General features: G+C 43.9%; 1 protein-coding gene across 1 annotated transcript in view; it reads right to left on the bottom strand.

The window, feature by feature from the left end:
- Window positions 1–259: 259 nt before the first annotated feature.
- The window catches only part of ABTB2 (ankyrin repeat and BTB domain containing 2), a 135,635-nt gene continuing 108,831 nt past the window's right edge, over window positions 260–27,063 (bottom strand). Inside the window, exons 4-17 of the mRNA XM_009286623.2 lie at window positions 26,009–26,161; window positions 19,954–20,119; window positions 16,436–16,525; window positions 15,865–15,966; window positions 13,620–13,716; window positions 12,213–12,348; window positions 10,105–10,331; window positions 9,137–9,315; window positions 8,007–8,112; window positions 7,797–7,899; window positions 7,034–7,124; window positions 5,161–5,229; window positions 4,145–4,258; window positions 260–2,743 (exon numbers count right to left, since the gene is read on the bottom strand). Of these exons, the coding sequence (XP_009284898.1) occupies window positions 2,546–2,743; window positions 4,145–4,258; window positions 5,161–5,229; window positions 7,034–7,124; window positions 7,797–7,899; window positions 8,007–8,112; window positions 9,137–9,315; window positions 10,105–10,331; window positions 12,213–12,348; window positions 13,620–13,716; window positions 15,865–15,966; window positions 16,436–16,525; window positions 19,954–20,119; window positions 26,009–26,161 (1,831 nt within the window). The 3' untranslated portion in view covers window positions 260–2,545. The remainder of the gene's footprint in view (window positions 2,744–4,144; window positions 4,259–5,160; window positions 5,230–7,033; window positions 7,125–7,796; window positions 7,900–8,006; window positions 8,113–9,136; window positions 9,316–10,104; window positions 10,332–12,212; window positions 12,349–13,619; window positions 13,717–15,864; window positions 15,967–16,435; window positions 16,526–19,953; window positions 20,120–26,008; window positions 26,162–27,063) is intronic.

The raw sequence follows: 27,063 nt of genomic DNA on the forward strand, positions 1-27,063 counted from the left end.
TGTGTACCTGCTTTTTCACATTTTATGTGTTAGCATTTGGGAGGGAGTGAATCAGATGGTTAGCTTTGAGGACTGCTTGAATACCGCCAGGTTAATAGCTGCTTTAACCCTCGCTGTCTCTTCTGCTGCAGAGAAGAATTAGGATTTTTCTTAGACGCTACCGTCTGCTGCTTTTCGACGGAAAGCAGGTAAACTTGCTTCAGCTAGGGAAAACACAAGTTAAACTTACTTAGTACTTCAAAAAAATGTTTGAGCCTAGGAAGGGGAAATGAATGCCTCTTTATCCCTTGTTTTAAAGCATAACATTAGGTATATATACCAAAACAAATTTAAGATGCTAAAACTGCAACTGCCTTTTCCACAGAAGTGTCTTTAAATATGGGTTTTCTCGTTATTAGAAGAGCAGAATAAATAACAGCAGCTGTGTATTTTAAAATTACGTTGTTAATAAAATCCTGGTACATTTACATAAATGACAACATTAATGTACAATTAACAAAGCATTGTAATATTACAGCAACAAAAGAGGACCTACATATTTGTACAGATAGCTGGAGCAGCTACTTGAAAATACTTTCCAAGATAAAGCCTTTTGTGGTATTTTTTCAGGCAAACCAGTGATAATTTTGAAACACCTGTATGGCTTTCTGATAATAAATAGGGTTACTGAAGCTGGTGATCTTCAAAAGTGGATGTGTACCTGAAGCACAAATTGGAGCGTGCCCTGACCAACCTGTCTGTAAGCTTACTGAGCCTAGATTAATCATTCTTACCCTCGCATGCAGTTTGCCTCTGATGTAAATCCTTTAAGAATGAGGCAATGTCAGATTTTGGTGGATCTGTTGGGAGATGCTGTGGTTCCTTCTCCTTCCCTTCATCTACCTAAACCATGTCTATGTTGTGCTTTGGAGCTTGGGCCCAGCTGAGCCTCCTCCTTCCAGTGTGTTTAGTTACAGTATTAATTGTTGAATTTCTAAGAAGCGGTAGTTCTCCACTGAAAACTTGGCTTCCTCTTCTCTTTCACCCACCTATAACGAATGAAAGCGTCTTAGCAAATGCTTTTGGTGGGTGCTAACAAAGATCAGTGGGAGTATCTGAAGATCTTTCCTTAAAGCTATTGGTAAGAGCAAGGTCTGTGTTTTTACACAACTAACTACCTAACTGCCTTCCTACGGTTGGGATTATTTAAAATACAAAAACACACACAAAAACATTGCTTCAGACCCAAAACTGTAGATTGAACTGTCTCCTTTTAGTTCTCCTAAGTCAGCGAGAAGGTGGCCTAGAATGAGGAGTCCTTTTGGACCAGAGACATCTGTCTGCTGCGAACAAAGGGAAAATGTGAATCGTGGGCGTTCGAGTTGAGGCATCTTGTTTAAGTGCTGCTGCCTAAATGTTAGACTGCAGCCTACCTCTAGGACCCAGTCAGGTGTGCACTACACCCAGTCCCCCCCGAGGTAGCGTATCTGTGGAAACAACATCATTCCATGGATGAGGCTGTGGAAGCGGAGACTAGAGGTCAGAGCTTCTAATCCCGACTAGCTCCAGAGAGAGAACAAACCATCAAGCTGTATGTTCCTCAGGGTCTTAGCGAGACTGTTATTGCTATTTATGCTATTGGACAGTTTTTCAGCATAGTGCTAGCTCCTACTACACCTGAGTCTTTTCGAAAGCATCTTTTATGGTGTCAGGTCTCACAGATAATGTTCAGAAACAGGTTTTTAAGGTGAAAGTGATTGGGACTATCAAACCTTGACAGTGAAAGGGTTGACAGTCTTTTTTTCCCCTCCTCAAAATGGATCCAGATTAACACTTAGCACAGTGCAACCGTGTTAAAAAGATACAAAAAACCAATTCTCCCCTCCCTGCCCCAGCTCGGTTCTTCATATTAGGTTTAAAGAGTGAGTAATTTCAGAGTTAGTATTAGTTTCTACTCAGCTTTGAACACCTACAAAATCTCTCTCTCTCAAGGTGCAAACAGTTTGGGGGAAATTCTTGAGTCTCTTGACACGTATGGACACTGGTGTGTGTTACTAGAGTGACGTAGTTTGTGTACACCAGCCTTTGTGTTCGGACAGATGACTCGTTGAATGGGCAGTGGTCCATCGGATTAGAAAACTCCTCCTACGCAGCCTTTTTACAAATAAAACATCTACGCGTATGAACTAGGTGGCCATTATGGTGTGTAGACAGACACTTAAGACTACATATTAGGTGTTGGGTCTAAGTAAATTGCCTCACTTCTCTACAGCCCTGCGTTGTGCTTGTTTAAATGGCAGCGTTGATCTTCTCTTCGGTTCAGGTTCTTCACTTGCATCCTCAGTTCTTGTTTGCGCTGTGACAGTGTTTCTGTGACAGTAGTAGCACAGAGAAGCCAGCTCCCCCTCCGTCAGTGGGACGAGGCACAGCACCCTTGCCTAGGGGGTATCTGTTGTAGGGGACTTTCGGCAAGATCCGGAAGGCAAACAGGAAAGCCACAGCTTTGCCTGACGACGCATCCCCGTGCAGTTTGAACCAGTGCTCCTGCCACTCCCTTGTTCCTGCTTCACACCCTGGAGGTGACGTACACAGAGTGCAGGCGGCCGGCCAGGGCCATCTGCAAGTCCCGCAGAGGGTCCAGGCCTTGCACTTTGCTGTTCCTGCTGTAGATCAGCTGTTTGAATGAGTCCTGTTCTAGAAGAGAGCTCATGTGTTTGAGGAAGAAGCCTTCACAAAAAGAGGCTAGTTCAGGTGCGTTGTGGATCTGCGGAAGAGGGGAAGATCAATTAGCCTTTTCTGTATGTCGCAGACCTAAAGGACGTGCCTGAGCCTCTTCTCCTTTCTAATGCTCTTCCCTTTAATGTTTTCTAAGACAGAAAAGGGACCGTAATAACAGTGGAAAAGCACTGAAGGTAGGACCAGTGATGGCCGATAATTTCTTTTGGTGCTTTTTGCAGGCACAGGTCTGAGCAGGGAGGCATTCAAGCTTTTTTTAATTCCTTCCCCTGATGGCCTGCTGTTGGCAGAGCCACTGGCCTGCACTCCAGTCTCTTCCTCTTAAAGGAGCAGAGCAGCTGGCTGATGAAGTGGCCAGGATACCTGTTTAGCTGCGCAGGCGGGGAGTTCGTGTGCTGCAGCATAAAACACTGCCCTGCCAGATGGTGTGCACAGCTCGTGGCAATAAGAATATGGTTCACAGGATGCGAGCCTAACTCCTAGAGAAAGGAGCTGAATGTAGGAAAATAGGGATGTTACCCTTCTAAGACACGTTAGGTGGATTTCAGGCTGTGATCTGGTTTTCCTGTGCTTCAGTACCAGAGGGAAAGCTCAGCAATAGGAGAACAATGAAACTCAAGTTCAGTATTAAGAAGCATCGTGCACACCCACCCCCCGTTTCTGGGAACTCTGTGCAAATAGTAACTTAAGGAAAAGTACTAAAGGCCAGTAGGGAATGCTCCCTTCCTTCTCTACCACTGCATACTGTTAAATTTTAGGCTGGTTTCTTTCAGGACCTGAGTTCCATGGAAAAAAATGGCCCAGCATGAGTCAGGAATCAAAAAGGATCGGTGCGACACTACACACAAAGTAAACATGCACATCGTTATCAGCCCTCTGTGTAGTCTTTCTGCTTGTCTTTAAGGATTTGACCCTGCAAACTTCCAAGAGTGGCAGAGTGTTTCTCCGTAATTTAATTGATGACATGGATTATTTGCTATAGAGGTGAGTATCTATGTCATGCAACAGAGTATATGCTAGTTCCGGAGCTGTAAAGAATATGTTTTAGCAGTAGGAGTGCTAGGAAAGGGTTTACTTCTTAGTTGCTGTACTATGATCAATTGTCCCTGCTGCTCTGAGGATTTGAATCTCTCAGGCTTTGCTGGATGATGTTGCTGTAACAGCCCGCTAAGACACCTCTCCCCTGCTCTGTAGGGATCTTGCATCAATTTCATACATGATTGCTTTAGACAAGAAAACATAGTAGGGCTGTGTAGGACTTTACAGACTGGAACTTGAATACATCTCACTTGTGGTTGCGGTTGGGGTAGAGTTACCAGCGTAGCAGGTGTTCACTCTGTGCCTGTTGTATTTAGTTACCAAAACAAGACTGCAGAAAGCATGCATGCTGTTTCATTGTGATTCTTAAATAAGGCAGTTTGGCATATACCTTTGCATATTTATAGATGTTAACGGAGTTCTCTATGCTGATCGTCTGGGCACAGAGGATTTCGCAGTGTCTCTGGAGGCCATCCAGTTGAAAGAGGCTGGCAGCCGACAACAGCTATCAGGACAAGAGAGAAGCTATTTGAGATCATGAGCCTTGAAAGGCTTTTAGGGAAGGGAAACGGACAGAACTGATGATTTCCTCTCTGAACGATCCTCTCCGAACGACCTCTGACTCCCTGTTTTAATGGTTGAGTCCTCATGAAAAAGCAGAAGGGCCACTCGATGCCTAGCTACAGTGACAGGCAGATTTGCCCTCTTAGCAAAGGCTTGCTCCTCCTGCAGGAAGTGCATTTGTGCTACCTTCTGTCACCATGACCTACGAGCTCTAGACCGCTAAAAGCCCCCTTTCCTCTCCTCAAAAAAAAAAAAAAAAGTTGTGTGTAGCCTCTAGCTTCAAGCTTTAATTTATAGTTTTGTGTAGCCTCTAGCTTCAAGCTTTAATTTCACCAGACTACTTGTGACTGAGCAGCGTTATTGTAAAAGGGCCTATCTGTAATGCGGAAGTGCTCTCATCCAGTACCATCGGCTGCTCTGCAGAAGTTCAGCTTGAAATCGGTCGTTTCTCTGCAATCTCCATCCCCTTGGTGTCTGGCCTGCTGTGGGCACCAGGCCTGCTGAATCAGCTGCACCTCTTCTGTGCCCCACCAAAAGTACAGCACGCCCGCTTCCTTCTCCCAGGACAGAGAAGACACGGTGCAAAGGAGGCTTCCACCCAACTCTGGGTACCAAAGGCACTGTAGTGATTTCCCTCCCTGCTGCCGCCCACCCCCATGGACACAATAAAATATAATTGGCAGTTCTTATTTCCAAGCAACGGTGTTTTGAAACTTTAAGCTCGTTTCAAAGTGTTAAGTATAGTCCTGGATTGGAAGCTTGCTGTTAGCTCCTGGATTCTGCCTTTCAAGCTCTGTTTATGCCCCAGTGCACTTGGCAAGATTTAGAAGAAAACACTCTCACCTCTAAGATATCAGTGGTGGGAATTTCCATAGATTCTGTTCCTCCATAGTACAAGTACTGCATCAGCATCTGAAATGGGAAGAAGGCCAGGCATGAAGCTGTTATCACTGAAGTCACAAGGGGCTGTGAATGGCTGTGCTCCCCTTCCTGAGCAGACGGGAATCGTGTGGAATGCTGGCTCTCGCCTCCACTGTTGGCTCTTTTTAATAGTGTTGCAAATCTGCTGCTTTCTAATACTCTTCTCTTCCTCGGGCTCTGAAAAGGGCCCTGTTGAGGAGTTTAGGCCGAGGGTGACAGTGTGTCTCTGAGCAACACGAATGTCCTTGTAAAACGGCTCCTTGGATCCGGTTCTGTAAAGCCTTGCAGGCTGGTCACACGCAGAGCTGCCAGCTAGCTGGAGCACTGAAACTGCCAGGCCGTGAGCATGTGTGTCTCGGGGACCTCCCAGCCACTTGCCTCCCCTGCTGTGCTTCTAATCAGCTTCCAGCCCCCCCATCAGGGCCAGAGGAAGAGGCCTAATTGTTTGCAGGGAGAGCAAGAGGCAGCTTCTGCTCTTTGATCTCCATGTGCACACCCCCAGCTAAACCAGTACTGCCTTACCTAGGGAATGGCTAGATTTGGTGTCGGAAAGAGAACTCGTTCCAGTGACCTGGGTGCTGCGTAAGCAGCTGTGGGGATTGCATGCTGCGCTTACCATTTCTAACGGTAGTGGTAACAAAACTAAGCTTCTACTTTTAAAATTGCCTTATTTGCGTAACGGAATTACAGGGGAGCAAAGCTGCTTTCCAGCAGAGGCCTGAGCAGAGCATAGATCTCTGGTGGCTCAGCATTCTCCATGCACCGTAACTGAGATTGCTGTAGAATGCCATCTCTCCTCAACGTGTCTGATTTTATTTACCACCAAATTGTTTAATTCCGTGTAGTATTTCACTGTTTTAATTCTTTTTGATTTGTTACTCTCCAGTGAAGCAAAAATTTATCTTTAGAAACCTTTTGATGTAAAAATGTTGTTAAGGAGGCTTGTTTCAATACACTTTTTCTGTCATGGCCTGAGCTGCAAAATTTGCATGTCATCTGTCCAACACAAAACTTGTATAGCCCCTTTCAAGTAGAACAAAGATGTTCTTATGGTCAGCTTCATTCCCGCTATGGGCGATGACAGTACTGCTGACCAACAGCTTTGCTGTTTTGTTTGCTTATAAAAAGAGAAAAAGGAAAAGCCTCAACCCCGTAGTGAAACAGTTATACAACCTATTCTGCACTTCAGATCTCCCTGTCTGTACCTTTCTTCCAACTTTGAAATGCAGATCTGGAAAGCTGGAATAACTTAACTATCACATTTCACTGACTTGTTTTTTTCCTTGGGTGTGTGTTAAGTAACCTACTTCCTCTCCATCACGAATGAACCTCCCTTAGGTCCATTAAATAAGGAAATGTCAGAAAAGCAAAGTGCAATTCTCAATTTTGAGCCTTTCTTGAAAGGGACACCATTGATTTCTGATCATCTGATTTGAATTAATGCGAAGCCCGGCAGTCCACCTGCTGTAAATAAGTTTACTTTTTGCTTAGCACAGCATGAAAATGGTGTCTTAAAAGTACAAACCTACTTTCAGTAGAAGACTAGTTTCTCCTGCTTTATGGAGGAGTCAGCTGCCTAGTAAGAAAATAAGAATATAGGCTGGAGGTTTCTGTTTTAAGGTTGGTCCTAGCTGAGAAGTGTTGACAGAGATGAGAATACTCCTGAAATACAGGTGTGTTGAAATTAATTCCATCTCTACTTGCAAATTACCTGTGATATTAAGCCTCGGCCCTCTTAGCTTCCAAGTACGTGGGAAGATGAAAAGAGTAAAGAAAGGCAGAGTAAGTTCCGTACCTTGAAAATATTGTATTTCATATCGCTGATTTCAACAGTCTTGCTGCCATGGCTGTCGTGTTCCGTTTTATTGGTCATTAGCGTCTTAAACCTGAGAATGGTTTTAATAGATTTCTGTATTAGCGCTTCACATACTCATTACCTATTGACAGACAGCCTAAGCACAGGGAAAATAAAGATCCTTCCTTGTTCTCGTTTGCAAGTTGAAAATTGAAACATTTCTTTCAATTTAATGACAATTAGTTTAGAACTTCAGGGACAACTTAACCTGTAAATTGCTTGGGTCTGATCCAATCCCACCCTATAATAGTTGCAAAACACTGTTACTGTGCCAGTAACAGAGAAAGAAATTAGTAACTGCAAGTGTACCAGGCCAGGGGTGAGATTTCCAGGACATCTGGAGCAAGCGTAGCTCTAGCTAGCAAACTCTGAGAGGGGGAATGGAAAGGCAGTGAATGGCAGGATACGTACGCTCCAACTACTGCACAGGTTTTTATGGATAATTACTGGTTAGTTTATGTCAGTAGAGCTCTGGGAATCTCTAACACATACTAGGAGTGGCTAGAAAAACTCATCTTTACTCTCCTATTATTCTTAACAGTAGCAAAGATGATGTGGCTTGGTCCTGCAGACCTGAATTATGGTCTGTAGTCGTATCCTTAGCGGCTGCCTTACTGCGGTGAGTGAGGGACAGCTAGTGACACAAATGACACACTGAAGGGCCAAACCTTCCTTTACCGCTTAGCTGTGGAAAGCGACTCACCTGTTAGATGCAGTCACCAGCAGGACTTTGTGTGCATAAAATAGCTTTCCTTCTACTAAGAAAGTTACATCAGACATTTCTTTATTGTTTAGAAAGTGAGGATCTGTTAGAATAAGGGGGGAAAAAAAAAGAGGGTGAATATGTTTTTTGAAACTGTGGATGCTTTTAAAAAAAGTCACAAGAACGTCACCGTTTAGGTGAGCACCTTACCTAGCCGAGCTGGCAGCGTCTTTCGGATTTCAGGAATGGTGGGTATTGGACTGCTGCCATAGCAGTGGGTGAAGATGGATGCAAGCTGCTGATTGATAGAGTCATTCTGCAAGGAGGATGGAACAGGTATCATCAATCGGCACTTTGTATTGAGCAGGTTTCAAACATGCTGCAACAGTTTGCTTGAGGCTTATAGCAACTGCGCCCTACAAGAGTAACCTCCGAACAGAGGGAGAAGAGCATGATCTGAACAAGTATGCTCTGATAGAATCCTCTCAGCAACCGTTTACGGGCCAACCTCTGTCAAGGGAAAAAGAGTCCATCAGCAAAAGCTCATCCTTTCTCTTGCTCTGTAACAGGCAAGCCCACAAAAGTATGTTCTCAGCAAGATTTGATTCAGGGTGTAAGTTCATTGTCAGATACCAAGTTCCAGTCCCTAGTTTGCAATTGTTTTTAGTTAGCCAGTTATAGCTCTTGCTTTTAATTTAAAGGGCAGTTACAATGTATGTTGTAGTGACCAATTATGGAGGTATCCAGAGCTGTATATACTCCTCAGCTTCCCCTGTCTGTGCATTTCAAATGTATCCCGCCTGCAGTCAGAAGGCAGGCATCCCCCTCCTAACATGAAGGGCAACAGCCTCTTGGAAGAGAACACGGTAGAGACTGGGTGAACTTATCTGCGAAACGGGACAGCGAAACTATATACCATGGATCAGATCCGTTCTAGACATGCCTTGAAAAGCAAGGAAAAAACAGTCACAGGCAACCTTTAAATCAAAGAAAAAAGCAGAAGGAAAATGTCGCTGAACAAAAGCATTGTTCAGAAAACTCCTAGAAGATCCTACTGAGAGAACCTGAATTGCCCGGTACCGTGTTGATGACTCTTCGTCTTACATTCGCACGGTTTCAAAAGCCAGTTGCTGAACAGAACAGCTTTCACTTCTATTGAAATTAGTGTCTTTACTGTGAGGACTGCATATGAACTGAGATAAATGCTATCAGGGCCACTTTCCTGCCAGAACTCATTAGGGACTTTGCATAGGCATTCCCTTGTTCTTGTTGTGCACTACCTCGTACAATAGCAAAAACCAAACACTTGATTTTGATACTGTTACAAAACTAATAATTACTTTGCTGGTTTTGAGGATATCAAACATGAGCTGCAACCCTTCATTAACCAGTTCTTCATTATAGTCCTCTTCCTTAATGGTGACAAATTCCCGTAAGAGGGTCTGTACGACTGAGTAACGGGACTGGTAGAAGGTTGTCCGTAGTGACTCGATCCACACATGGAGCTTCCATGGGACTCCTGTAGCCACAGCAAAAAGGTCAGTGAAAGATGATGATTTGCTGAAGTACCTGTCAGTAGATGGTTCTCCTGCTATTACTAACACTTAGCGGCGCTGAAGTAGATCTTTACGTACATCCTAACAGCAGATACGTTTTTGTCTTGATATTAAAGATGACTGAACTGGGTCATTGGCAGACTAAGTGACTTATCTACAACAGCAAAGGATTGGTAGCAGGACCATAACTTGGAACTTTCTGCTAATTGTTAAGGACCAGAGACTCCCTGTTGTGTATTTAGCTTCATGATTAGTCAGAACTACAAAATAAATTTGAACTGAACTTGTAAGAATACCTAACCCTACACAAACATGGTGTGAGGTCTTTTCTCCTGGTTACCTGCAACAGTCTAGACACACAAGCTTCAAAGCTTCTCTTTCCTACCTTTAGATCAAATCTGTTCTTTCACCTTAAACCACTTAATCTCTGATGTTATCTTTGTTTTTGAGATCAGTCTCTTTAACACCAAATTGTAGGTGTCAGAATATCTGACAGAGAGACATGCCCCTTGCTTTTGATACTTGGGAACAGAGGATCCAGCCAAAAGTAAGGGACATCCTAGATCAGTGGGAATTTGAAAAAAACTCGTGGGGAGCCTTAAACACTTTTATTAAATTAGACAGCTAGCTCCCATACGTTTGGGATAGCTTTGCAGTTGGGGTTACAGATTCTTCTCCAAGTGAAAGGGGCAGAGGAAAAAGCTCTTCATGCCTTAAATGTGCACAATGCTTAAAATAAAGAAAACACTTACCAAGTGCCCTGAGCTCCATGGTGATGTCTACGTAGCCGTGCTCAGCACTGTAATACATGGCCTCCTGCAGAGCCTTCATTCTTGTTTTACATAGCCTGACTTGCCCCTCGCTGGAGCTGCCCTGGCTGGAGGTGTCGCTCTCCACTCCCTCAGCTAAAATCTCCTCCAGCGAGAGGACATCTCCCTTCAGTTGCTGGGGCTGGGTCAGGAGCTTGCGCAGAACATTCCTGAGGAGGAAGAAGAGAGATCACTTATTAATAAATGAAATATCAACAATTCAGACAGGACTATGGTGATTTGGGTTTAGGGGTCTGGCTTAGCAAATAATAATTTCCTTCCAAAAGACAGACAGCTGGCAGATCTGGAGCAGCATTTAAAACAGTCGTCTTTCCCTATCCCACATGCTAGAAATTGATGCCCTGGCAGCAAGGGCAAAAGAATGGAATATGCTCCTGTACCTTAGTGGTACCAGGGCATATTTCAGAGTGTTAGGGCAAACTGGTTTTTGCTGCAGTCTATACTTTGGCATAGAAGCTCGCTTCCTTCTGCCAGCCCCGAGTGTGGTAATATCTTAAGCTCTGAAGTAAGATTTACCAGAGAGTGTCTGTTAGAACCCTTGCTGTTTTCCCAAAAGACCCATCTTTAAGCACTGTCACATTGTTTTAGTCAGACTCGCTTCCTCTACCAGTAAATGGAAACCATAAAAAAAAATGATAGCTCTGCATCACTAAATCCAGGGAGAATTTTTTTGGTTTGGATTTCACACAGCAGTTGCAAGAAAGAGACTTTCTTGTTTGTGTCCCGCCACTTTAGGAAGCTTGCATCATTGGTGTCCTACAGACAGCTGGAGCCATCTGCAGCGGACATTCCCCACCCCAGCAAGTCCACCCGAGTACTCAGCTGTGACACTGAATTGCCACTAGCTGGTGCTCTCTTTGCACCCACGCTACTCAGTATGACTAAAAAAATGTTAATTTTGTGCTTTAGGATCACCCTGCCCTATCCGATTGGAGAATAAGCCTTAAATTTCACAGTTTGCATGGTTAGATGTTGCAGAAGATTGTGGGAGGGGAACAGAACTGGGAAGAGAACAGTGTTTGTGTGGTTTTACACTGTAAATAACCGCATTAGGCTGTTCCAGCTTTGTGGAGTTTGGGCCTCGTTTGAGCTTGGGATGTTTTCCCTGGTGTATCCAGATGTGCGATGTACCTGGAGGTGCAGTTTTGGCACCGCTGTAAAGCACAGCTGTGTTCAAGCAAGGTAGGTACCATTTAACGTGCTACTGGAAGGGCCAGCTGTACTGCTGTAAGACCCTGCGGATATCTCTCAGCCCATCTACATGGGCGGTTTCAGGGCTGTTTTAATTGGCTTGTTACGCCAACATTTTTTTCTGGGAACAGAAGGATTTCTGGATGAGTTTGTAAGGAATGTCTTATTTCTAAATAACTACCCTGAAAACAGGGTCGGAAAGCCCAGGCTGGCTTTTCAGCATTTTAATGACTGATCTCTTGGTCGGCCATCCAAAACCCAGAGATGCAGTCAACCAAAGTCTGCTGCAGATTATTTTTGCCACCTTAATGTCATTAGATTCTGTCTCAGAACACGAACCACACTCTCATAACCTACCTATAGGTGGAACTTAGCCTGCTCACATATGGCCTAGAACCAGCTCCTACTCACTCTTAGTGCTGCAGAGCTAGACCAGCAAGTGAGAGAATAAGAAAAAGCAAACGAAGATCTTCCTGTTGTATTTTGTGCTTTTGGCTAAAATATAATCCCTTTCTTTTATCAGAGTTATAGTTGCTGAATAATGAAAGTCTTGCATCATTTTTTCTCAAAGGGATGTCATAGAGAGCAACTACCAGTTTAAAGAATCTTTCAGTTCCCCAAAATGCTCAAAAGGTGCTACCTACGTCAGAATCGGAACAGTCCGAGAAACTGTGCTGCACTAAAAAATGGTTGCTATCAGGAGAGTCTTAACACCATCTTCTGAACTGCACACCCAAGGATTTGGGTATAAGAGATGTAATACAAAGTCACATAGGAATACCTACAGTGATAGCCTTAGGCAAAAAAACCCCCTGTTTTGAACACGAACGGAGCTTTACCTGTGCCCGTGTGCAGCTGAGTGACTGAAGCAATTCATATCTTCGTGAAGCGATGAAGACATACCATTAACTTCCAGCATACTCAGGAGTGGATCGGCACCCCTGCTTAGCAATAAGCTGACCAACTCGTAGTTCCCTAGGAAAAAATGGACAGAAACATAATGATGATTCCATGTCCGTTACCTCTTTGGAAGCATGTAACGGGACTGGTAACAGACACTGCACCAGCAACTTCTGTGCTACCAGCTAAGGCTTTCAGAGCATCCTGCAAGCATGCATTAGGCTTCGTAACATCTCAGAGAGAGAAACTGAGTCACAAAGCACTTAAATTACCTAATAATGCACAACTGGCTAGAGGCAGAACGAAAAGAGAATTAACTGGTCTGGCGCTTTCAATACACACCAGCAGAGATGGATGCAACCAGTTTAACTAGGATCAGGGTCTCGGCTGTTCAGTTGGTGGATGAGGGTAACGGAGAAGGCCCGACAGGAGCTGCTCTGTGCTGCGCTTGCTGACCACAGCTACCTAAAACCACCCTGCGGACAAGTATATCGGCGCAGTCCACGTTCAGCCGGGCCTCCTTTCCACCGTTCTCATTAGATGTAGTAGTGAGTGGTGGCAAGAGACCCAGCACAATGAGTATGTGTCACTAGGAGGGGAGGAGGCCATTTTTTTATCCCTTCAATAAAGCTTGGCGCAGAGCAAGCCAGAGACTCGTCTTCATAAACGCACAAAAACGAAGCAGAAAGAAATGAAGGGAAAAAAGTAAAAACAGTTAGATGGTGAAAAGTGTTGAAAAACGACAGGTACTTTTAGGCTAGCACAGACTTGTTCACAGAATGCTAAACTCTTCTCATGACAGTTAGGTAGAAGGAACGCAGCATTTTACTTGTATTTAATAAATTAAAAAAAAAACCCCAAATTTCTTTATATAGCAGTTATTTTTCCCCAGGCTGAATTTAAACTTGTTAATTTTTGCATCTGGAAGTTATTTAGATGCAAGACATGCCTAGACTAGACAGTAGCTGGTTTATGTTTCTTGACAGTGCCCTGTGCAAGAGTTGTTTCAGTCAGCTTTACTATGGAGGCCGCTGGCAGGAGGTGAGTGTTGGGACTAGTTGCAAAAGCAGACACTCATTTAGTGCCCATCAAGCTCTTGCCACATGACGACGGTTGTTAGTTGCTGCCAACCCAGACGGGGGTTCCTACCAGTGTTTTAAAAATGAAAAAAATGCTGACTTTTTCGTAGCCAGCTCACTGCGCTACTCATTTGATATCTTTACTGTACCCACGGTACCTTAGAATGCAGTGCAAAGTGACTCCTAACGGGTTTTACAGACACTGCACCCACACATCAATTGGTTGGTAGCAAGAGACAGAGTGTGCCGAGGCTGCACTGAGCTTACCTGCTGCTGAAGCCAGCTGAAGTGGAGTCTCGGCGTAGTTGTCTTCTCCACTGTTAACGGCAGAGCCCTCAACGTGGGCACCAGCATCCAAGAGCAGCTGCAACAGACACATGAAAGACAAGGAGTTGAGAAAAGAGCAATTCAGAAAGACAAAACAGAAGAGGCTGTGTGTTAGAAAGGAAAACCAGTAGATTCACGGCGAAGAGTGCATGCACACAAAGGGACCATCCCAAAGGCTAAAGCAAAATATCTATTACAAGGCAAATCTCTTGCGTTTCCTCGCTCAGCCTAGGGCTAAAGTCTCCACATGAATGTCAATTTACAATTTCCTTATTTTCTTTTGCTTTACTGTGCTTTCAGTCGTGAGTTTATGCTGGAAAGGTGCTCAGCTGGCAGCTTGGAGAACATCACCTACTTGGTTGTTTTGTTTTCGTTTTTTTAATCTCCTTTGTGAACATGGTTTTGCAATGGTAATTTCCTGACTCCAAAGAGCTCTGCAATCAGAGCTTCTCTTCAGCGCAGGAAGTCCATCTTATTTAGTTTCACGCTGTGCTCAGGAAACAGGGTTCCTCCAGGGAATTAGCCCTGGAGGCCAAACATACCTCTTGGTCTCTCAGGCCCCGTGGAGCCTGCGTCAGGAGGCCCTGGCAGCTGCAGTGATTTGCCACACACAGAACCTGCTTTCATTGAACGCACCGAGCTGCTCGCAAGGGAAATTGCCCCCCTCCCAGATGAAGGGAGAAGGTTACAAGATGATGGGGGACCTTTTATGGCCAGGTAGGGCTGGCAGACAGCATCGGGCACCCAGAGCATGGCTTGCAGGTGCAGACTGGTGGGTGCTGCCCCTCTCCCGCGGCAGGGAGGATGAGCCCTGCCCGCGTGTGCATCACCAGCCCTCGGCTGCTGCCAGCAGCAGAGGTTCCTCCACTGGGCGCAGGAGTCCAAGCTGGCTGTATCGTGTAACGTTGTCACAATTTAACAGTTTCAGCCATCCCCCATTAGTGATGACCTTGGCCTTGGCACAAACAGCATACACGTTCACATTTTAATTATGAAACTTTTTGCAGAGCACGACGGCTGGTTCATTGGCTGGTTTGTTTCTCTCTTGAGATGCCAGCTATTCCATGCAAGTATCGCGTGGTGGACCTTAACTGGAAAGGCAATTTTATACACCGATTTCAGCAAAAGCTGACATCTGCCCTTTTAATAATAGTTGACAAATGAAAGACATTTATGTAATCTTTAGAAGTTTTAACCAAAATAAAAGAAACAAACATTGTGGGTAATGCAGTCCAACAGGAGCTTTGATATACTTGGCTACATCTCCTGGGAGAATCACGCTCTTATCTCGCATGTAAATTAAGGCCGTCCAACCTTCGTAATACCAAAGGCTGCCCTGGCCATTTGCCAGGTGGAATCTAATCTTTGTAATTATGTACAAGTGCACACAAATAAAAAATGAGTGTGTGCAGCCTCCATTTGCTTACATCTTTTTTTTTTTTTTTCTTCCCCCTTTAAGCAGAAGGTAAATTAAATTCACCAGCAATTGACTATGGGCTGTGATCAGTTCTGAATTCCTCTTGAAGTTCAGGTAGGATTTCCAGGACTCCACCCCATTCCGCTGCCCCCTGCGTTAATTCCACAGAAAAGGGAGCAGGGAGGATGCGAGAGGCTCGATTCCCACGACAGCTTAAGTCTTGTTCATGCAATTCTCAAGGTTTATAAAGGAAGTTACAGATGATTTGCTGCCATTAGAGCAGAAATCAGCATACACTTAATTTTTGCACATGTAAATGTATAAACCAATTAACATCTAATGTCAGAAAGCATCCTGATCAAGCAGTCTACCTGTAACCACGCCACATGAAGCACTAGTTTATCTAATACCAAAGAAACAATTGTGCAGCATTGTTCTGGGAGTGGTAAGCCTCGGACCAATACTGAAACTAAAGAAAAATAAGGAAACGTACTGTGTTTTGTTATCAAGGCCTTGCTAAGAATTACGTCATCAATTCACAGTTCCACAAGAAAAGCATCGGTTTCATTCTCCTCATTTTCAAAACGTGCAATTTTTCACTGTTTTTTTTAGAAGGCTTCCACCAAACTGCACGTGGAGCCCGTGATGGACCCGTGCTCAGGAAGCCTGACGGCGAGGGTGCTGCCCAGCACTCGGCTCACAGTGCTGCACGTCAGTCCCTCCGTGTCTCCTGTCAGGATGCCCCACCAGGGGATTTCCTCTGCTTACCTGAACAACAGAAATGTGCCCATGTAACACAGCAAAGGTGAGAGCAGTCCAGTGCCGGCTGTCGGGATGGACTGAAGGGTATCGTGGAGAGGTACTGGGAACCTGGGAGAAAGGAACCAGGTAGTCACTAACCACTGCAGTCTCTGTCTGCCATAATCTTTAGACTTGTACGTAACTGGCTTTTTTCTTTGTAAGTGACAACCCCAGGGAATGGTAACTTACGCCATTTAGAGAACACTGCCAGCACTAGTCGCTCTGTCCAGTCCCCCGGGCCTTTTTAATGGGCTTACTGGTTTCTCCTAGTGGCAGCTCTTTCAGGAGGGAGGCCCCTTTACCCCCTCCATGCCTATTAGACTTGCCAATGCCAATCATAATTGGAGCCACTGAGTGCTCCAAGAGGTTTTGAAGGTTTTCTTCCCCCTCCCAAATCCCTGAAGCAACGATTTCTGAAAGAAGTGGCTTGCTCAGAAGCTTCCAGAAATGAAGCCTTCGGTTGCTAGGAGAGATTTCATAACTGCTCTTGTTAGTTTACAGATGAATAATTATGGGGAGAGGGTCCTCTGTTACTCACTGGTATATCTAAATTTGCTCCGGCATCTATAAGCATTTGGACCATGGCTTCATCTCCAGCAGCACAGGCGTACATTAGTGGGGTCATACCCTTCAGGAAGAAGGAAAAAAAAAAAGTTATCTTTGTACACCTATCAACAGTGAAAGTGTCACGGACACAGCGAGTTTGAATCTTAACATACAGAAGGGTGCGTGCGCGCGTGTGCAGGTATGCACATGCGTAGGGACAGCATACGTATGTGTTCAAAACATTTTGGTTTCTATGCAGAGTGGGCACAAGGCACCAGTATTGGAAAGCGACGCGGACAAAACATCAGGGGACAACACTGCAAGAATACAAAAGGGATCACTGAATCCCAGCCGTGTATCGTCCACAATTCTTGAGCTTTCTCAAGGCTGCCAAAAAAGAAATACCATTTCTCGGATCATTTGTAGCCAGATGAACTGAAAGCAGAAAACAACACAAAAATACACAAGATTAATTTATTTGGCAACTTATCCCCATTGCTAAAAGCCTGTTTGCCACAATATTTCAGCATTTCTATTCCATAAATCTCTCTCTCTCTACTTAACCAGCAAACCACGCCGACTCAGAGATGAATTATGAGAGAAATGAGCCTTATTTACAGAGTTCATTCCAGAAGTAGCCAAGGACAGAAAGGAAATGGCCTAGTAAAATCCATTCTTGCTCATATCCTACGGCTTTTCCCCCCTCCTTAATTATTGTGAGCGTTTGAATTTTTCACAGGCAGCATCTCTGCTGCTCATTGTGTAATAATACAGCTTCATCTTTAGAGACGGACATGTATCGTAAAACAGAATTACATCTCACACTGAGGAGTTCTGATCTTGTAATCTGCAAAGGCATCTTTTCAAAACAGCAACAATTCCAAGCTTCCCGCATTTGAGGCAGTTACACACATTTGCAAAGATGTTTTGGGGGGATGGGTGGGTTTGACTTTTGGGGGGCTTGGGAGGATCCACCCTCATTATAGACAAGTAAACTTAACTGAGAATTCAAAACTTGGGTCTGCAGGCACAAGCCCATATTTACTGCCACAGTCAGGGTTCTAAAACTACCAGGTTTGTATAGACTTACCTTACCTTTCTTTTTTTAATTATTTTTAATATCAGTTTTGCATTCCCTGCTTATTCCTCAGTATGCAAAGGGAAGAAGAGATTGTTTTCCTAAATACCTCAAATCCTGTGAAACCAGAGTGCTGCTTGGTACCCACTAGAAGTGAATACAGGGTCCTGCTCCAGACTCAAGTTTCTGAAGATACGTTCTGAATTCTCTCCCTCTCTCTAAAAGTATCTCCATGTGCATCCACGTAGAAGTGGGTCTGAACACACACCTCAACGTTGGACACGCTCACATTCTGGGAGTGGTCAAAACCTGAACCTGGATCTAAAGCCTGTATGTTAAATTAGTCCAACAGTTCTGTCTATTGTAGGATTTGCAACAAAACTTTTGCTGTACTTGGCAGGTGAGAGATGGTCCCACCTCTTTGCAGTGCCTCAGGGGTACCTGCCTACTGTGCACTGTTTTGAGAAGACTCATCATGACCAAAAGAAACCAAGATATATGAACTGAGCTTTACCAGGTGCCAGTGTTAAATGTTCTATCCTATGATAGGACATAGAGACCTGCTTTCTGTTGCCATGCCTACGTCAGTTTTCCCAAGTTTGGGTATACTGGTTTTGGCTTATTCCTTCACAGGAAGGGCAAAAGCAGCTAGCTGCAAAGTTCAGATTTGGTTTCATATTCCAGCTATGGCAGAGTCACTGCTAGAGTTTGGATTTAAATCCAAATCTCTCTGTGATTGGTAGCACAATGGAGGACACTTGCTTAGCTGCAGAGATGAGTTGCTCCAGAATCCCTTAAGTGGAGAATTTCAGAGCAACAGTGTCTCCAGGGGGAGCCTGTCTCGCCCTCCTTGGTCAGTGCCAGAACACTGCTTGGAGATGGGGGAGCAGCGTTCTGCAAAGACGACGGAGCCGCCAGCACGCTACGATCCCCCTGTTCCCAGTAGGACTGGCTAGAAGATGACATCAACAGGATGACAATGAGACCGTAAATAAGTGACAGCAGAAACTCCTCAAACTTTCCAGTGAGTTGCCTACAGAAAGCAGGGTCTTCACGCATACAAAAGCCAAACAGCTCCCAGTTTGCCGGCTGGCTGAAGAGAAGTAAAAATCATCCTGCAGTAAGAAGCGATGGCCTCGGCACCAGTGTCGTCGGTGTTAGGATAGCAAGGCTCACAATGCAAAATAATCTGCTTTGAGAAGACAAAAGGCTTCAGGGGCTACGTAAACAGAACTGCAAAAACTTATGAAAAAAAAATAAATAAAGGAAGTAAGGGGCAGACCTTCGTAATGTAAATCTGCTACCTTTGTCACTTTATTAAAGTCAGTATCGAGGGCATCTATGATGTGATATCCCACCTCTGGGACCACAGAGCTCTTTGTATTGGATATGTAAATAAGGCAACTACATACCTAAATACCAGCTTGTACACAAATAGTTTCTGCTCGTATTTGTATACACATTCGTACTTCCTTTAAAATTGCAGGATGGAGGAAAGTACCATGGAAGACGTGCCAGTTTCAGAATTTGGTCTGAAATGCTACTGCAGTAAAGTGCTGTTTATGAGAAAACCTCTCTACTTGAACGTAAATCCTTCCTACTGCTAAATATCCTATTGTTTCCGAGACATGACAGCTCATTCTCATTGCTGTGACAGCTATAACGAGTGTTTATTTGGAGGAGCTTGGGTTTTTTTGTTTTTTTTTAATTAAAAGCTAATTTAATGCATTGAATGATACCCCAGAGAACAGGCTGCTGTTACTTGATGGGACTGACAGCACAAGCAGAAGCAGCTAAAGACTCCTCCCCAGATTACCAAATCCCTATGGTTCAATGTAGCTGAGCAGGGAACAGGTGAAAATGAAAAAACCAGACACATCAGCATGATGGACTTTCAACAAAGCTAATACTGACTGATACCAATTCCACTGGGGTTCTCGGTGCCGTTTCTTATATGCCAGACTGTACTGAGAACATGTAACTCCGCACAGGCAGCCCGAAAGCCATCAGACAGTAACACCTTTTGGTCACTCATCACTGACCCAGACTGGATTTGGGCTGTTGAACCAGAAGAGAGTGTCACTGGCAAAAACCACTTTGTTTTGACATTGTCTTAGCCTTAAGACAACATCAGACTTTCCATTCGCAGCCAGCATATTAACCTGTCTTCCATCAGTGCCTGAGGCAGACCATCCAAGGAACAGGCATTCCAGCTGATAAAGAAACAATTCACTCTAGGCTTTGACTGGCTTTTGGGGGGGTTATTTTTGGGGGTTTTAAGGGATACGTTTTCAGACTAAAACACAAGCTAGAATTAGAAAAAGCCTTGGAGAGGCAACTAACACTTAACGACCTCGTGTATTGATTTGCCACATGGAAAGGAACACGCAATTTGTTCACGCAAAGAATTTGTGTGTGGTTATATGGCATACCTGATCATCCATGGTGTTAACCCCGTCAGGTCCCAGTGCATCGATTGCTTGGTTGATCAGATCTGTCCTTCCACAGTTTAGCATTCGGAAACCCAGATCCTGCTGGAATTTTTCAGTAGCAGCCTTAGCATCCAGTCTCCGGAAGGAACTAAAGCAGCATTCAGGTCTGTGAAGAACAAAAGAATTTCTGGATTATTTTCCTCTTTTTTAGCCCCGTCTCCTAAGAAATCAGGCTCATGAATTTTCATGATTTTACCTATCGTATACCTTCCTCACTGCATAATCATTTCTGAAAAATCTGGCTAACTTCACTCATACCGGAGATAGAAGTTTTAGTTCTTAGAGAAAGACAGTAAGTTCATGTAAACACTGCAAAAAAAATTAAAAAAGGTGTCCAAGTAGAGAAACCTCATCAGTGCCCTCCTCCGAGGGAAAGGCAGGAAGAAATCCTTATTCCTTGTCAAGAGCGGTGGTTTTCACCCAGCCTCTCACTACAGGGGTAACTCTGGACCAAGCACCGCTTCTGCTACATCTTAGCCAGCAAAACAGAAAGGGGATGCCAGAATATGCCCATACCATAATGGACACCGAGCAACCGGGGTTACCGCAGCATGAGGTTATTGTGGTGGGACCGGTGTCACAGGCTGCAAACCTGCAGCAACCAGGTTCTGCTTCTCACAAAAAACCCCCATGAAAACCCAGTTGCTTTAAATAATTTCCTTAGTTCTGCTTCTCACAAAAAAAACCCATGAAAACCCAGTTGCTTTAAATAATTAGCTGTATATGTTTTGTATATCATATTTGTATTTTCCTGCTTGTTATAGGATAGTCCATCAAACATACACAAAAACATATTGCAAGGAGGAGAAAGAGGTGGAGGGAAAGTGTATCTAATAAAATACCGGTGTCGTTCTAGGATGAAACAATTATGCTGTCTGTCTACCAGATTAGCTATTATTTTGAAATAAAAGGCGTTTCTGAAAGAAGACAATGATCCTTATTCTTTTCTGGAAAAAAAATAATAAAAGTTAAAAAAAAAAAAAGGAATCAAAATCAAATTTAGGTAGTGGAACATTCTCAACTCTTCCAACGCCTCAATAAAAGGAAGTGCGTTAACATTTCTACGAGGCTCTATTAAATCCTTATCCTTTAGATGACTATCAAATGACCTTTATCTCATTTGGAAGGAGTCCAGGGATTACTGTAAATCCTCTGGTTATCTGCTCAGAGACTTCTGAATTCCAAACCTGGAAGTGTATCTCCTTCACTGAAGAAACATTGCCAAATTGGAGGTGTTCCCTATCTCAGCTGGGCATTGATACGGTCAGCCCTTTGATGTTATTCAGGGTGAATGCCTTCTCTACTCGTCGTCTGGTTTTCAACACAGGCTCTTGTGCAAACTCTCAGTGAGTGAGATATCAGCCTGCCAAGTTCCTTTGAAAAAAAGAGATTCTTTCAACAAGGCTAACCTCCACTGGAAACTTTGTATGGCCTGCCAGATAACTAAACAACTCCTCACTTCACGTAGGAGATTCAAGACGAATCTTAGTCAAGTTTTAATTCAGCTGGTCATTTTTTAACGCTCCTGAACTTGCATTGATGGTGGATGACAAATGGTGAGCAGATGCTCTGAACAATATGCTGACTTAACAAAGGTCCCTCCACAGCCTGGTGACCGGTCACATTGTACGGGGGAAACCAGCATCTCGCCGCAGCTGCTTTCGGAAAGGAACTACATCAGGGTACAATTTGGGGAACAGTCAGCAGGGAAGCAAAGTAACGGTCTTGGAGTCACTAGCTCTTTGGAGGTTCATCTGCAAATAAAATGTGTCTACGAGGCAGCTGAGTACATCAGAAGGCAAGATCTCTGAAGCACCCAGATACTAGATTAGGAAACATACAGTACAGCGCACAAGAGGACAGTAAGGCAAAAGGCTTAATGCTAGACAAATACATATCCCTAGAGCTAGGCTAGACAGTTAATAATCTTGTTCTAGTAAGGTAGTTGGTACATTATCGTCATGCTATAATATTATGTAGAATATGATGCAATGAGGGAACTGGGACTGTTTAGCCTGGAGAAAAGGAGGCTGAGGGGAGACCTCATCGCTCTCTACAACTCCCTGAAAGGAGGTTGTAGCGAGGTGGGGGTCGGTCTCTTCTCCAAAGTAACAAGTGATAGGACGAGAGGAAATGGCCTCAAGTTGCGCCAGGGGAGGTTTAGATTGGACGTGAGGAAAAATGTCTTTACTGAAAGAGTGGTGAAACACTGGAACAGGCTGCCCAGGGAAGTGGTGGAGTCCCCATCCCTGGAGGTATTTAAAAGACGTGTAGATGAGGCGCTTAGGGACATGGTTTAGTGGGCACGGTGGTGTTGGGGTGACGGTTGGACTCGATGATCTTAGAGGTCTTTTCCAACCTCAATGATTCTATGATTCTATGATTCTATGACTTTGTATAATAAGAAGGAGGAGGAGGAGAAGAATCCTATGCAAAAAAAGTGAAATAAAATGACATCACCTGAAATCTAGTGAACCTCAGAAAATAAAAGTTTTTGAAGGAATGGTACCTGTCTTTGCATATTGTTTGTATTTTGCTAACAGGCATGATTCCACCCAGTGCTATTTACAGGCACTGTTGGAGCAAGGGTGGTGGGGGGACAATTCACCGACGAGCCCTGCAGAGCGAACGGCAAAACAAAACAGTTGCACAGAGCTGTCAGAGAGACCCAGCAAAAAGGTGGACTCTAGTTCTTGGTGTAGAGCTGCCAGGAGGCCAGTTCAGGCGCAAGAATTTGAAGTTATAATTTGTGAGCTTTACTCCTTGGGGGACCTGCAGGCTCAGCCCATACAAAAGTTACTGTACACTTGCTGTTCTGTAGCGGTAGCGTGACAGCATGCTCTTCTATGATAGATGCAAAGTAGCTTTTTCTTTTAGAGTGTGATAAAAGTTAAGAGCATCCTACAAGAGCCGGGGGGGGGGAGAGCTCACATATGCACAACTGCTCTGCAGCAGCTGTAACCACAGCAGGTTTTTCATGTGTGAGTTGTTATCCTGTGGGGAAGAGAGGCAAACTCTTGCACGCTTCCGAAAGTAAAGCCTGTGCCCCTGCAGTTGCCCAGATAGCAGCTCCCACGTACGCTCAGCTGTGCCCAGGGGATAAACTGAAGAACTGAAGGTGGACTGAGAGATGTCGGGGGAGGCAGAGCCCAGAGAGCAGGGAAAGGGATAGGGCTGAGGTCCTAGTTTGGGAAGGGATAGCTTGAAGAGGGAGCAGGAGCCTGGTGTGCTCTTTGGGTTTCATAAGCAGTAACTACTACTATAACTACTGGTAGCGAGTGACTTAAATTTGGCCTGCAGTGAGGAGAAAGAAAGAAAAAAAAAGGCAGTGTGTGATAATAACTGAGTATTAAAGTTCCAACGTTTATATTTAAGTAGGTCAAAAAGAAACACAGTTCTCTGCAATCTGGCATTTCCCCACTTGTATCATCATTTAACCAGTAACAGGTGAGTACCAAAGATGTTTATAAATTGTCTGGCAAACATAAACTGAGAGCATCCTCTTAGAAGGCTTCATCCACTAAGACACAAACAGTTGTTGTGGAAGACTATACCGCCCAAGCAGTCTGTGTCAGAGAACAGATATTAGTGGTTTGAATTTCAGGTTGAACTAATTATACTTTGTTCTTCTGCACAACTTCTCTTTCAGGGATTTCAACATACCCTACCTGATGCATCACCACTGCAAGGAACTATCATTATATGACTTTTACCTTGTGCATCATGAGGAAAAGCGAGTTGCATTTTGCCTGTAGTCACACAGCAAGCCAGGGATAAATTTGGCTTCAGTTCCAAGATTTCCTTTTCCGCTAAATGTGCTGTAATGGCTAGATAGAAATGACTGCTTTAAAGGATCATATAATGGGCACTGCTCTCTCGTGTTTTTTTCTGTTAGTTTAAATCTTTCATGCAGCAAAAAGACAATGCTCTTTCTCTCATACCACACATCACAGAACATCCTTAGACCCCTGAAAATAAAACTCAGGCAAGACAGTTCAGAACAAAGACCTGATCAAGCTTAACTTTGATTTTTGTCCTCTACTACAAAGATGACGTGCGTTACTTTAAAGCAGAAGTTGGTTCACCTGCAGGGAATGCATACTGCGTATGTCCCTACGGAGGAACAGTTTGGTGAGGTAAAAGGTGTGAAAGGATCTTAGTTTTCTTACAGAATTGCCATTCTTTCTGTAATAACAACAAACTGGATAGAAACCTCTAACATACTCCTTCCCTGGGCCAGTACTGCTAACCCTTAACAATCCAGCAACTGAATTATCTTATGCCTGAATATCCCACATAGTGTGGCTGAGGCCCTTTATACCTGCTTCTCACTTTTATTTATTGCCTACATTATTTTGGACTTCCTGGGTGTCTATCGAGACCTTCGTTTCATAGCTGTATCATTATGGCTTCAGTTTAAAGTTACTGAGATGAACCCCATTTTCACAAAGGCTGTCTCTTAAGTGTTTCCTTTTAGCTTACATCAGCAGCAAAATCAAACACCCAAATCCCTGCCCTCTTTTTTGTTTGTTTTTTTAAGGTATACGATCCATAAAGTAAGGGACTACCTGTGCTTTGTATGTTAATGTGCACAAAAAAACCAGCGCAGAGATAGAGTGGGATACCTTTGAAGTGGAAGGTTTGGATTCAGTTTTGAAATCAAAAGTCTTTCTAAAGGAGAGACTGAAAGAAAAACCATGAAACTGACTGGAAGTACTTTAGTCTTCCACAGTACTGTTCATCAAAGAATTTCAAAGGTTTTGGCAAGCATTAGGCACATATGTAAAATTCGTTTAGCCTATATAAAGTTGCCTACACTAGCACCTACCATCCACACGTAAGCCAGAGTAGCCTGTACTTTAATTGACACAGAGCACACGTACACTGGCAGAGAAAAGGGAGAAGAAAAGTGTTCCAGGAATAAGTGTACAACTCCTGCTTTGTGGACGCCAAGTCCAAGTTCAGCTGCTCCCAGTCTGAAGCCAAGGAATTTAAATAACTGCTGAGGATCACCTGTGTAACTTCACTTTTAAAAAGACTGGCAGCACTCTCGGTCGGTCAGGTACCACGTCGCAGGAGAAAGGCAGGAACTGAGAGCTGAGAGTAAGACTAGGAGTCAGCTACAGCCGACGTAACATTCAGTCATCTAATTGCACCAGCATTCTCACCAACTAATTTAGCTTCGCATTAGGTTTTGTGGGTAATAAGTACTACCCTTCGATGCACAAATGGGGAGACAGAGATGTAGCAAAAAGCAAGAGCCTTTTTGGCTGCCAGAAGGGAAAGGTAAAAAGCAACAAAACCAGATCCAGGACTCCTGATTAAAAGCCTCTTGTTGCTTTTGTTGTTCATGAAAAATAATTCTAAGAGTAAGGATATATTTTTATCTTTTCAGGTGATCATTTCATCACTTAAGAGCATGATAAAAGTATTATTTATTGTTATTAATGTGTCCCGCCCACTCATTTAACCCAATGGTATATGGGGGATAGAATTCACTCAAGAAACAAGAATTTACCTTGCACTAAAGTTTAAGATCTAACCCTGATATCAAAACCAGTGCTAATGACAGCAACTTAAAGGACTACAAACCTGAATAAAACACCTATGATGTGCTAATGAATCAAGCTAATTATAAATCCCTTTTCAATACATATGTGAGGGGAAGATTTTAAAAGGTACTGATACTTTTCATCAAGGTATCTCAAAAAGCAAAGAATAATCTTGTAATTAAGGCTGAGGCATAAAAAAACCCAAATACTCGTATTTCAATCCTTCTCTGTCTCATTCCTCCTACATAACTTTTGGCAAGACAAAATCGTTCTACCCCAGCTGCAGTGTTTGGCCAAAGTTTCTTTATCTCTCAGAGTACTAAAAGGTTACACATGTATCGCCTGTATAGTATTTTGAGATCTGGCTCCCATGAAATATAGTAAGAATGATATTGTAAGAAGTTACAATTACTTTAGCTGCTTATAAAGCTTAGTCCACGTACTTTAGCTGCCGGGGCTCGCAGTCCAGTCCAGGTAAGAGCAGTCTGGCTGTCTGCCTGATATCATCGCTGTCCACAGTTAAACTGCGCCGGTGCTCAGCGTAGGTGATAGCCACTCTCATCCACTCCATCAGCGGTGGCAGAAGCATGAAGGGTCTGTGCAAACAAGGAAAAAATCCATCATGGTTAACATTGGCCTGCTATCTTGTACTGCAATGCAGAAGCACACTTCATCGCTTCCTGGGCATGCCTGTGGGAGGCTGGCACAGATAAAAGCCACCCGCAGAGGCAAACTCTGTCCCTGTGCTCAGCAAGACTGGCAGGTCACAGCAGGTGGAAGGAACTGGAACTGCTCAGCCTTGGTTAGCTGAACCGCTTCTTACCCAAAATGGGGTCATGCCGGGACATGCCGGTTTCATGCAGTACATTTTACCCTGTGGGAAATAGGGCCAGACTGAAAATAAGGGACCTACTTCTACTATTAGCTATAGGTCAGGCCCCCCTAGCTCAAGTGGCCGATGCTTTGTTTTGGATCAGAAGGGCTCTCATCTCCAGGGAGCAGCTTATAATAATTGTCTCTGCTGTTCTAAATAATCCGTATGTACAGGCTGCTCCACTGCTCACTTAGTAACACTGAAAATATTCTTGAGTATTTGAAACTTCAATTAAACCAGGCTAATTCAGTACTAGCCCCACTGATTTTTACGTTACATTATCACTATCCGATGGCTTTTCACATCCTACATTTCTTACATGCAGAGCTCAGGCCTCCATTTGTGCATAACTGACCCTCTAGACCGCAGCAGAACTGATGCAGCTATGTTTTAATGGGAACCGTTTTGCTAGGGAGGAATGAGTAGAATCAACGAGATGACAACTAACACGGAGACATCTCTGGGCAAGAATAAATGTACAACATTACTTAAATTGTAAGCAATTTGTGGAAAAGCAATCTGTTCCTAATTTGTACAGCATCCAACACAGTTAAGGTCTTACTTGATATGAAGGGTTGCAGGGTTGCAAGGCAATAAAGGAATATAAATAAGGTAATAACAATA

The sequence above is a fragment of the Aptenodytes forsteri genome, unplaced genomic scaffold (genome assembly GCF_000699145.1).
Source record: "Aptenodytes forsteri isolate BGI_AS27 unplaced genomic scaffold, ASM69914v1 Scaffold252, whole genome shotgun sequence".
Classification (NCBI taxonomy): Eukaryota; Metazoa; Chordata; class Aves; order Sphenisciformes; family Spheniscidae; genus Aptenodytes; species Aptenodytes forsteri.